Below are 13,572 nucleotides of genomic sequence, written 5' to 3' on the forward strand. Positions count from 1 at the left end.
TACTGCGCACGGGGAGACAGAGACCTGCTCTGCTCCAGACACACTCAGCACCTTGGACAGCACGGCGCACCTGACTGTTGTCGTTGTGTACATGTTAATTTGATTTCAGTCATTTTGTTTTAAATCTGGACATGTGCAGGTGGACTCAGCCAGTGCTAAGAAATGTCCTATGCCTGCCTGTTGGAGAGATAGAGAAAAGATTAAAGCGTCAAATTGCGGTAAAAGATGTTGTATAAAAGACAGGCTACAACTTTTTTTTCCTTGTCCCCCCCCTGGAATTATTCTCTAAAATTTTACTGTTTATTGTCCCCCCCAACTATGAAATGGGATTTTCGCCCCTGTGTTCATCTAATCTTACACTAATTGGTGATTCAAAACCAAGACTGCAAACTCTTAGGCATTGACTGTGTGACTTTTGTCACACAATGAAAAACAAATGTGTAACTGGTAACATCACGGAACAAAAAGAGCACACTGACAACACAAGGAAAGGCAGTCAGAGCAGCACAGCGCAACAGCGTTGTGTAAAACCTAGTCAGGCTAGCCTCCGCTTGGATTTAGAAGTGCATCTATTTGTGCTTTTATGGCACCTTGTCTGGCCAAAAAGGACGAAGAAAGACACATTATATAAATAACAAGTTACAACGACAGGGAAGAAGTCCTAATTTGATAAAACTGGTTAGATTTAAAAGGTATAATAGGTTTGCTGAGAAGCACAATGGATTTCTACCATAAATGTCCCTGACCAAATTAGCCATAAAATTTCATGTAGTGTACTGTACATGGAAAGTGAACTCAAATGTTACTGTAACACATTAAAGATGTTTTTAAAACTGTCATAAATTGAATAAATAAATGTTTTCCTTAAGAGGTTTGCTGAAAATTTCAGTGTTACCTTGTTCAGAATGACCCTATGACCATATAAAAATTCAAAGTTAACAGTATCATATTTGATGAAAATTAAAGGGAAAGTTGGCTCTAACTAAATTATAGAAGTCATCATTTACTCATATTTTAATTGTTGTTAAGCAGGTATAAAGTTCACAGTGTTTGCCATCATATTTTAGCATATTGGCATGCTAAAATTCAGATATTAGCACTCAAAATAAAACAATATGTCCTCATACTATGGTTTGTATGATATCTAAAGAATTAGTGCCCCATGAATAACAATATGAACATAAAGTTACGTAGGTTAGGTTTAGGCAAGTAAAGTATCGGTAGGTTTAGGAAAAGAGATATGGTGATGACGTACATTAAAATAACTCAAAGTTAACTTGGCTTCACATGGGACATGACTGGTCTCCTGGGGGAAAGTCCTATTCTTGTTTGAACCATCCACCAAGCCAACCTGCCACCTTACGCAGACTTTTACTCGTCATACTACTTACGTTTTTTTTTTCCCATCAGCATATTGGTCACGTAATCTCAGCCTTTCTGATTACATGAGATAACCACACATTACTGGCTTATTTTTATGTATGTTATATACAAATTGTGGTGCATTACTTTCTATACGTAAACGTACAAACAAAAACTTTGAATATATATATAAATATGATTTGCAGGGGTTGCCAGAGGAAGAGCTAAGTGATAACTAAATTAGAGCCTCTATTTCCTGAGAGAATGTCTCCATAAAATCTCATGGCATTACATTTAATAGCCGTTTCAGTCTGGATCGAAGGGTTGGACTAACTGACCGACTCACAATGCTATCCCTATCCCATGCAGCTATCCTGGCTAGAAATACTAAGGTTCAGTGGTTTGTTTTATCAAAACCAGAATGAATGAAAATCTATCCTTGTCTTCAACAGCCCATACAGCATTATTGCTCTGATACTAGGGTAATGCAATCCCTCCAATCCTTCATATTTTATCATAAATATGTATTAAGCATAGATTGGGTCCTTAGTCATCACAAGGTATACAAAAATTTAACATATACACCTTCTGATAAACATTTCTTTTGTCTCTGGTGGCTATTTCTAAGCATCCTCTTTTACATGTCAGCTAAAGTAAGTGCCAGCACTTGTTCACAGACTATTTGACACCAGTCTGACCTAAGCTGGCAGTCCTGTGGCTGGAGTTAACAGACATATCTGAGGGAAGAAGTTCGTCTGTCCAGGGATGACTCAGTTTGGCTTATGTAAGAGTGTAAATGAGACAGAAAAAACAAAAAAACAACTACTGTGGCTATTTTACTCGCTCATTCAACCTTAATCTGAGCAGAAGTCAGAGAACAAAACAGGACCTCAACTAAACAGGCACAGGTTTGTTTGATCTAAAAAGAGTAAGGCTGAATTCAGTGTAAAGTATGAAACAGATGGGATTACTGCGTTGCTTCCTTGTTGAGGAGGAAATTACAGCTCAGCTCATGTTGTGCAGTGTGCTCTGTAAGAGAAGCAGCTCAATTTCTGTCTTACGGAGGTTCCTCAAATAGAATAGGAGAGCTGAAGCATTCTTTGAGGACTGAGGTTTGTTGTCTAATGTCAGAGAAATCCCAGAACTCTCACTAGACAAATTTAGTACTTTTCCGTCTAGGGTAGCTCAGTATAAATACTCTGTGATGATACTTTTGTTGAAATAAACACTGTTTCATTTCAGTTGTCATTTATGTTTTAGTCCATTTATACTCACATTCCCACCTACGGGCAATTTAGAGTCACCAGTTAACCTAACCTGCATGTCTTTAGACTGTGGCAGGAAGCCGGAGAAACCCATGTCACATGGGAAGAACATGCAAACTCAACACAGAAGAACACATTTATATTTTTACCTAAACCTTACTGGTTTAGAATTAATGCAGATGGTAAAATCTATTATTAAAACACTGTACACCAAAACAGATCAATAAGAAAACAAGATTTTATTTCAAATATTTTGCAGCAACAAGAGTTTATACTGAGAGTGAACAATGGATTGGGGTATTTTCAGATTTTCCCCATTTCTCAGCACTCTCATTCACTTTATGTAAAACAAACTGAGCATGAAGGCAGTGAATACACACTGACTGCTGGATGAAAAGCAGCCAAACTGCACCTCTCAGTTCTTGAAGAGACAGTTCTTCAACCAAAATGCTTTGATTCCTGGTGAAGTCTGCATTTCTGTGCCCACTTCACTCACACAGATAGACTGTAATAAAAAGATCCTCTCCCTAAAATGGGCAATACTGCCCTATTTTACAGGCTCATTATGGATTGCCCTCAAGTTCAAGACATAGGAATTCTAAATGCCTCAGTGAGATGAATGAGTGAGGAATCTCCAGCGGAGAGTTTCTGTGGGGGAAAAAAATGTAATTCTACAGACTTCCCCCCAGACCTGTTACTTTCTTTTTTAGGAGATCCTGTTCTAAATTTACTTCTCCTCCGCCCGAGCCAACTGCAGCTTGGTAAATATTTCACTGTGTATCCCCTCTCAGACATAAAAGGTTTGAGAAGTGCTCCTGGAGATGACTGACGACTGTTGCACACCGGGGCCGCTTACAGCGTTTCACTTTACTCTGCCCTAGCTGGTAGCCTAGCGGAAGTAATGGAATTCTCCATTAGCTTGGGCACACTGTTTGTCAGTGGCTTGGTAATCCCCGAGGGCTGCTGTGGCTGCGGATATGTCCCAAATCCTCCGGAGATATGAAAAAACACACTCTAAACTCCCTGTGTGTGTCACTGTTACTGTTTAGAGCGAGAGAAGTGTTTATAATCCCTTGCCACTGTTTTTTTGCATGATTATTATGTGCTTCCTCTGAGGTGTGAGGTTTCCCATTTGGTTTACAACATGTTTGTAAAATATGCTACAATTTTGTATATTTTTACATTTGATATATATTGCAGATACAATGCTGAAAAATAATGTTTCTTAAAACTGCTTCTATAAATATTTCTCTATTAAAGTCGCAGCAACACAGAAGTATTGTGACGTATGTCCCAGTGAAATGGAATATTTGGTCAGTGTACAGTTACAAGAGGGATTTAAATCATATCTTTTGTTTTTGACTGGGTGTAGTGTGATGCAGCGCTACAGAGGACTGCTGGCTCAACACACACCTCCTTCAGCATTAGATCAGGAAAAGGATGAGGGAGAGATGAATGAATTAATTCATTTCATTAAATGGATGAACAAATTAGACCTCAGCCACATTGTTCGGGAAATAAAAAGAAAGGTATGATCGTTGAGAAGTGGGCGTGACCTAAAAATGTCTCCCTATTGGTGTACACCAACGGGAAAGTAGTATCGGTTGCAAGAGGCAGAAGTTTCCCTGTAGCCTTTCTCGAAGAAAGCCCTTTCTGCTAGGAATCAGTTCATTATAACCCAAACCACAACCTTTTTCCTAAACTTAACCAAGAGATCCCTTTCTGATAGAAAGCCCTCAAGGAAAATTTCTCCCAAATGTGTAGGGAGATAGAAAGTGACGAAGCCCACTGTATGCTCTACATGAGGGGCTTCATATGTTACATGGAGCCATCACAGCTACCACTTTCCTCAAGTGAATGAAATCTAACCAGCAGACCCATTACAACGGTATTTTGGGGAAACAAAGACACACTGACGTACTATGTTGTTGCTAGCCAGCTAACTCACTCTGTAAATTTAAACATTGCAAATTGATTGATGGGTGGATGTTGTGATTTTATTGGCTAAAATTGCTTGTTACTAGCTTACGTCGTATTTGTTTTACAGAGAGAAAACATTATTGGATTTTGATATAGAAATATGAAGAAATGGATTTTTTTGTAATTTTCCTTAGGCGTATAATGTTAAATAGGTGCACAAAATGTCAGAGGATGTGATCTTTAAGGGTTAAAAGGCATTTTTCATTTCATCTTGACATTATCAATGGATCAAACGACTGCATGCAATGTAAGTGTTTTCGCTTGTAGGTTGGAAACTACAGAGGTTATTGCTTTTTGCAATTTCTCTCAGCGCTACTGAGCCTTTATTATCTTAGGACTCATTGTTTTAGTTTTATGGTCCACAACTTTACTGTTTAGAGTCACTCTCACAGCTCTCATTAGCATTTGAGCCACATCAGGTGGCTGTTTTCAGATAAAAAGCTCTAAAAACCCACTGTACACTTCCTGCCCATCCCCAGGCAGCAGACAGACAACATTAGCAACTAGCTGGTGATCATAATGGGCCGTTTAGCAGCTGAAAAGTCAGGTATTTCCCTCAGGAGAGAAAAACAGAGCTAAAAGCAGAGTGAATATTGGACTTTTTCCTGTCAACTTTAAGGTGTTAATATGTCAGTTTTGTGTTTATAGGTTGTTTCTGGTGCCCCCAAGTGGCCAAAAAAATCTGTTTGCAGTTTTAATGTTGCATGTTACATTTACATTAGTTTGTTATATTTACATATTGTACATGCTTTTTATGTTTATTGTTACATTGTTGTGCTGTCATTATTGTTTGTGCATATGATAACATAGTTTTGTGATGCTCATACATACCTTTCATAAATGCTATATCCTGTTACTGGCTCACACAGGTCTGAAAAGTTTAAAGGCACAGTTCACCCCCAAATTAAACATACATATTTTTCCTCCTACCTGTAGTGCTATTACTAAATCTAGATTGTTTTGGTGTAATTGCTGAGTGTTAGGGATATCAGCCATTGAGATGTCTGCCTTCTCTCAAATATAATGAAACTAGATTGGTTCACATACATTTGAAAAACATCATTGTCTCTTTTCAGAAATCATAACTCGGTTACTCAAGATAATCTACAGACTTTGTTATGAGCAGTTTCATGTAGGAACTATTATCAAACTGCACCTGCTAACTGAATGGCCATGCAGATGGAAGTAAGTCTATTTTTTGGCCTTCTGAGCACCACAAGTTTAGCGTCAACTAGGTCCATTATATTCAAGGGCAGACATCTCTACTGCTGATATCTCTAATACTTAGCAACTCACACCAAAATAGTCCTGTTTGATCAATTGCACTATAGGTAAGAAGGAAATGTGTCTTTTTTGATTTTGGATTGAACTGTCCCTTTAATCCCTTTATGTCAAAACCAACAAGATAAAACCAACCGGAGGTCCCACAGACGTTTGATTCAGCTCATTCTGCTAAAATACAAGCAAGAAGCTGTGTAATGAAGTGTTAAAACGCGTGCTGTCTTATCCAACCTGGCATTTGTTTGTCTCTAAAGGATGGTGAAAGGATTTTGTATCCAATGAGAGTGTGTCTGAAAACAGCTCTGCCTTCTAAAGGGCTGAAGATGAGTCATAGGTTTGTGGAGAACTGCCCCCCCCCCAAAGACACACAAATCTCCCCCCAAAAAAGCAACACAACCACCTTCCTCATTATTGAAAAGTGCATTCAGACAGTGCTGCAATACTGAGTTTTCATTATGTATTCCAAAGAATTCCCACAGCATTGAGTGTACCCATCTCAGGATCTGTTTTGCATCTACTTGACATCACTCCCAGAGCCAAGGGGATCTTTAGGAATGACTGTGTAACAGTGTTAATAATAGTTTAACTGGGAACCACAAAGTTACTGTCAAGGCTTCTGATATGTGATTTCTCATGAATGGTATTTATTCTATTTTCGCTGTCACTTATATCCCATGCCAAATTTAACTTACAGCAATGCAACAAAAAAAAATGTGAGTTTAGTTTTGGCTGAAATGAGGGAAGTGTACTTGACTTTTTTCCCCGTTCTAGTGTCTCATGGTCGTCTGTGCCACCACTCGTCCACTCCAGCTGCCAGGGGCGACAAAATAATGACACCTGTCTCAGATAAATGATTGACGTTTCACTTGTTGTCATGGCAACACTGACAAAATCTGATATGAATGCCATGTAGGTCACATGCCTCAAGTGCCCATCGAATTATACATGTGGTCCAGATAGGAACTGAAAGAGAAAAAAATCGTGACTCTGTGCGGCTTTTTTAAGCTGATTAAAAAACATCAGATCTGTGTCAGATCTCTCTCTCTTGCTCTGTGTGTGTGTGTGTGTGTGTGTGTGTGGTGGTACGGTGGGAATATGATCGAGTGCTTTCAGCTGCAGTGCAGTTGTAGCCTTATTGTCCTTTCCAAGTGATTCTGATCTTGATCAATACCACTTGCACTGTGTGTTGTCAGTTGTTAACAAGCTACAGCGTGCAGCAGACATGCTGGACTATAGTGCCATATTTCCTGAGGCCAGCTAGCTTGTGGCAAACAAAAAATTTGGATTACTACTATTTTGTATTTGCAAATAACTTCTTGTTGCTGTAGCTACTGTGTACCCATACAGTTTTAAAAAGAACTGGAAAGGATTTCAGAGTCATTTTGGCATTAAAGACACAGTTCACCTCAAAATTTAAAATACATATATTTCCCTTTTACCTGTAGTGCCATTTATCAATCTAGATTGTTTTGGTGTGAGTTGCTGAATGTTTGAGATATCAGCCATAGAGATGTCTGTCTTCTCTTCAATATAATGGAACTAAATGGCACAAAAAAATACATTTGAAAAACTCAACAGCAATGTCTCTTTCCAGAAATCATGACCCAGTTACTCAAGATAATCCACAGACCTTGTTGTGAGCAGTCCAACATAGGAACTATTTTCTATCTACAGAGCTACACCCACAAAATGTATCACCTTGCAGAAGACGGAATGCATCTACTCATGGACGAGAGGCTCATGCTCCTTACAGCGCAATATATAAACATGAATGGTGTCCTGCTTGGCTGAGTTGTAACAACAGCTAGCTCAGTGGTGCTAGGTGAGCTAGCAGTAGATGCATGCTTCCTTCTGCATGGTGATCAGGTTGACAGGCGTAGTTCCGTAAGAAGAAAATAGTTCCCACATTAAACTGCTCAACAAGGTCTGTGGATTATCTTGAATAACCTGGTCATGATTTCTGGAAAGAGACATTGCTGTCGAGTTTTTCAAATGTATTTTTTGGTGCTCTGAGCACCACAAGCTGAGTGCCATCTAATTCCTGTCCTTTAATCTGAAATTAACAGAATATTAAGTACATATTTTGCACTGTCCGATGGCATTTGTAACAATCACAAAACTGTGCTTTATAAACATTAAGGGAAATGTGTACACCTTCAGATCACACCTGACACGTATAAACTCAACATCTAAAAACTTTGAAGAAGTAAAGGATCCCGCCCAGGCTAACTGAGCGGAATTTGATGTCCACAGTGCTGATCGCATCTCTAAAGCTTTTTATCTTGTGATTAACACTGGAGACGGAAACTAGGAAAACAGCCGGGAGTGTCAAGTATACAGCTTTCATCAATGACGCATTTGATGCTGATGAAGGCTGTGGGCATGCAGCCAACACACATTGACATGTACACACAGATTTATCATTTTGCCAGAATAGTGGCTATTTTCCCTGTTTTGTACAAATTCAAGCCTTTCACACCTCACTTTATCTTTATTTTCCTGACACCTCCAGCTGCTATTTGAAACTGCCGAGCTGCCTGTTTGATTGATAGCTCCCTCTCTACCTGCTAAGCTCCTACAAAGCCAAAGAAAAGCAGCTAATGGCCCTCCAGGCAATGACAGAGCTTATGACCTCTCATTAAAATGTCTGTCTTTGAAATGAGTGGACATGTATTTGATAATACTACACTGCAGTTTCGTCCCAATGAAGATGGGCAGCAGGTTTCTGTGCTTCAGCAGAGTGCCTGGGTGCATCATATATGATAGGTGAATAATCATCTTTGTTTTTGCTGTGATAAAGCTACTTCACTGGACAGGGTATTAAAGGGTTTATAGATAAAACATCAAGGAAGCGTCAACTGCTTTTAGTCCTTTGTTGAAAATCTGCCTGGAGGTTGGTACTGATACTTCTGCTGTCTCATTTCCTCACAGATATCTGGGGATCACACGGCCCCTCACCTACCCAGCCCGGCAGAACGGTCAGCTGATGGCAAAGATGATCCTGGGAGTGTGGCTGGTGTCAGCATCCATCACCCTACCACCTTTCTGTGGCTGGGCCAAAAACGTCCACACAGCCGGTGTGTGCCTCATTAGCCAAGACTTTGGCTACACCATCTATTCCACAGCTGTAGCCTTCTACATCCCTATGCTGGTCATGCTGGTCATGTACTACAAGATCTTCAGGGCAGCCCGCAAGAGTGGAGCCAAACACCGCTTCACTGACTTTTCGCGCCGTGAGCGTCTCGAAACAGTGACTAATGAGGCACTGCGAATGCAGGGCCTGAAGCCACCCGGTGTGGCGGAGGAGTGCGCGGCCTTGTCTCGCCTGCTGAACCGTGAGCGCAGAAACATCTCCATCTTCAAGCGGGAGCAGAAAGCAGCGACGACACTTGGGGTGATTGTGGGGGTCTTTGCTGTGTGCTGGCTGCCGTTCTTCATCCTGTCCACTGCCAGGCCCTTTATCTGTGGAGTGGAGTGTAGCTGTGTGCCCATCTGGCTGGAGCGCACGCTGCTCTGGTTAGGCTACGCCAACTCCCTAATGAACCCCTTCATCTACGCCTTCTTCAACAGAGACCTGCGCTCCACTTATCGTGACCTTCTTCGCTGTCGTTATCGCAACATCAACCGCCGACTGTCTGCTGTGGGCGTGCATGAGGCTCTCAAGGTTTAAAGCAGGATACTACAGCAGCCTATTGACTCTCAGAAAGTGGGGAACGGCGGCCCTGTGCTTGTACGCCTGGTGCTTAAAGGGCCACGTGTACACAGCAGGCCTGTAGATAAGACAAAGACTGACAGAATGGGAGTCACTGTTGGTGGCTCTCTGGCCCCTCTGCAAAGGCAGGGAGACAGCACGATCACTTCATTGTGTGTGTGACTCAGTCATTCTATTTTGGGAAAGGAAATCATAGAGCATATTTGATGGGCTATTCAAGTCGACACTGCTTTTGTGCATATGCCACAATTCTGTCCTGGCTCCGGATTTATGGAAGGATAATGTAGTGACAAAGGAAATGACATGTAAACACAGTCAATCATCCTAGGGCTTTCTGTGGGAACACAAAGCAGACAGATTTCTGTATATTAACAAAATCGATGTTTGATAAGGAAAAACATTTGTTTTGTGGCACAGTATCTTCTGAACTTCTTTATATAAACATGCATTTGAGCACAACCCAGATTAATTTCAAACAGCAACTGAACACTTTGAGGTGTATTGTGCTTTGTGCCAGGATTTGATATTATTTATATCTTTTTTTTTTTTCTCCAGTCATACTTTTCAATTTGGTCCTCTCACTAAATTTAACAGGAGCACATTAAATGTTTCACGAATGTTTAAAATGTGGTGATGCCAAAGGAATGAAGGTGGGTGGAAAATGGTGTTAAACTGCAACATGAAGGGATCATTTTTCATTCATGAAATCTCAGTGTTTGTTGCTATAAAAAGAAACTGAAAGTAGTTTGTTTATTGTCTGCATGAAACATACTTGTCATACATGCTACTGTATACATAAATCATAAGACACACTGAATGGTGAATGACAGTTTGGCAGAAGTGTTTCCATGTTTCACCCGCACACTTGAATTCAGAATGAACTCAGTGCTGTATGTTTCAGAAACCATGATACTGTGGAGATTTTTCACTCTTATTATTTTGCCTGGATTGGTTCCATACCACACTTGGCTGCTGACCTAACTGGTGTTATACAGCTAAACAAACCTGTTGAGCTCTGCAGTTTCACTTTAAGAATTCACATGTTCTTGAGACTCTTTTGCTGCATTGGTTGTCAACGCTATTTCTATCGAAATTTGGAATCAGGATGCAGTCACTTCCCTCCTGACATCGCTCCCATATGAACTCTTTGGTGACCTGTATGAACCTGTGTCAAATGTCATCAGTCGAGCAGTGTGTGCTTTTTCTACCTCGATTTTTTGAGATTTCTGTACATTTCCTCCAAACAGACATACCGTTGTCTTGCATCATTTTGTAATTAACTGCTATTTTATATTGTCTGAGATCAATCTGTCTGCAACTGCTCTGTGATTGCTCTGTTTGACTGCTTTGTCATTACCTTCAGGAACAAGCTGGGGAAGTGGCAAAGCATTTCATCACTTTGTAAATAAAGACACACTTGGTTAAAATGTCACTGTGACCTACATTGATAACCTCAGATGATATACATCAAAACACACATACCTGGTTCGCTAGACTGGAATCTCATTTTCAAACAGGAGACAATCCGCACAGGTCTCCTTGCTGTCTAGCCCCACAGAGTGTATCCCCATCAAAAGCCTAATGCATAGTTTGACATACAAAATTCATTATCCTCACTTACTAGACTGATAGGTATATCATGAGGAATAAAGACACACCTTAAGGTCTGCTAGAGGCCTTTGAAACATGATGAAACGTGGCATTTCTTAAGAATTAGCACCAAGGCCGTCATGCTACTGCAAGGACTCTGGAGACATGTATGGGGATGGTGACCCAAAAAAGACGCCTTTATTCGCTCTCTGCTTGGAGCAAAATCTTTTATTCAGCGTCTGGGTGACAGCTGTCTGCTTCCTTTCATGACTAAAACTATCCTGTAGAGACACAAGGACGAGGTAGAGTCTGACATGTGCACTGTGTCGTGGTCAGACGTGTAGTTCAAATGCTCAAACCAGTAGGGAACATTACACTTGGTCTAAAAAAAAAGAAAACAATTGGGGTAAACAGTCAGATGTAAAGCTACATTTCCACCAAGCAATTCTGGTATAGTACCCTTAGGACCCGTATGTAACCTTTACAGACATGTACCTAAACCCTTGATCTGTAGTTTGCTGAAGACAGTAGCCTACTGTTAAATGTAGGTGGAGTTGTTACTGGATGGTAATAGCTGTATCAGCCACGTAAATAGCTTAATGATGCAGAGAAATGCCTGTATTTTATTGATTGCTCATGGAACTGGATTGTGTGCCAACATTTTCAGAACAAAAAAGAACAGGCTGGAATGATTCAGTTTCTGTTGCAAACGATGGAATATTTAAAAATGGCAGGTTTGTGCATTGAGTCCTTGTTGAGCAAGACTTATAGTTCTGTCTTGGTCAATCAACGCAGTGTTTCTAGCTCTACCTTTAAGTATTGGTTCAGTTTGCTAGGTACCTCAACAGAGGGGTAACCAAAAAATGGGACAGACTGAATTGGTTCTATGGGTACCATCCACAACTTTTGACAATGGGAATGCAAAACTAACTGTTCTAATGTGTAACGAACTGAACTGCACTGGACTGCTGTGGAAACAAGGCTTACGAGTGCTATTATATGTAACCATCGCAGCACAATCTTATTCAGGCTGCCAAGACTACAGTTACGCTAGCTCTGTGAGGCTATATATTTAGGCACAGTAGTTGAGCTACATGCTAACATCAGCATTCTACTATGCTGCCAAGGACAATGTTAAACTTTCAATGACTTGTTTCTTGTTGGCCACATTGGGGTAGTAAATATAAGCTGTCATCATCACCTTTTAAGTTGATATGGCAAACAGTTACTTATTTACACATCCAGCAGATAGCCAGTTGTGTTTCTGGCCACCGTGTGAATTTAAGTCCAATATAACTCGTCTTTACAGTCTGTTTTGGTCTCCACCAACTCCTGAGGGAAAAAAATGTGACTCTTATAGCGGCTATATGGTCCCCTATGTTCACTAGCTAGTTTCTAACTTTGTCCGGGGTTTGGTGGTGGGCAGGTAGGGAACAGTGGATTTATCAGCTTTTTAGCCGTGCTGCGGTTAAGAACAACACTAAATCAGTCAAATCAGTATACATATCACTATGGAAAATGTTATACTTCCTATGATATATAATCCAGTAAATCATATTTCCACATGCCATTTTAAGGTGGTGATGTACACAGATGCAGCAACTTCTCCGGGTCCTAATTTCCATGAGTCTTCACAATGACACTTTAATGCACTTTAATGTTGTCATGTCCATGTTGAAAGTCGTGTTTGCTTTATGTTCTTTCCTGCACCTGGATTCGTATACTGCTGTATAGAGAATGACAATAAAATGAAATGAAATGAAATTAAATGTTTTTGCCAAAAAAAAGCCCTCCAATGAAATATTAGAGAAAAGTAAAATCAAACACTGACTGAAGACATTACTGCAAAGTAATAAATAATAAGATCAAATCATGACTGAAAAAATACTACTTTAATCAAACACTGGTCAAAGTGTGCAGAACTGACATAATGTGGAGAGGATATGGCTGTCCACTCTCCGTTTTCCAGTCATACCCAATCTATGTAATTGCAAGACTGTTAAGGAACCCCATGTCCCCAATGTCAATGTTCCTTTTTCCCGCACCAAAATAACATAACATGGTTGGTACCAGTGGATTGCTTAGGTCCTCTAGTTTAATATGATACATGTGCCTCCACTGTAGCTTTGAAACAGAGCCCGATACAACAGATTTTATTTGCTAAAAACTAGTCTGCCTCACTCCTGGCAGTTGCCTCTCTGCTCCTTTCATTTTCTTGTTCCCTCTGCACCCTGGCTTTTCTTTAAGGAGCTCCTGATTTTTAGTGAGGCGTTCTGACTTAGGTAGTCAGGCTGCAGTTTGCCCCACATGTTTACATTAGCGATGCTTGTGAGTTCTCTGCATCTGACCCCCGTTGTCAGATGGACTGCACCATTTCACAAT

General features: G+C 40.4%; 1 protein-coding gene across 1 annotated transcript in view; it reads left to right on the forward strand.

Moving 5' to 3' along the window:
- htr7c (5-hydroxytryptamine (serotonin) receptor 7c) overlaps nucleotides 1–11,027 on the forward strand; it is a 38,329-nt gene extending 27,302 nt beyond the window's left edge. Inside the window, exon 2 of the mRNA XM_050050087.1 lies at nucleotides 8,820–11,027. Coding sequence (XP_049906044.1) covers nucleotides 8,820–9,558 — 739 coding nt within the window. The 3' untranslated portion in view covers nucleotides 9,559–11,027. The remainder of the gene's footprint in view (nucleotides 1–8,819) is intronic.
- Nucleotides 11,028–13,572: the final 2,545 nt, after the last annotated feature.

Source organism: Epinephelus moara, chromosome 8 (assembly GCF_006386435.1).
Source record: "Epinephelus moara isolate mb chromosome 8, YSFRI_EMoa_1.0, whole genome shotgun sequence".
NCBI classification, from domain to species: domain Eukaryota; kingdom Metazoa; phylum Chordata; class Actinopteri; order Perciformes; family Serranidae; genus Epinephelus; species Epinephelus moara.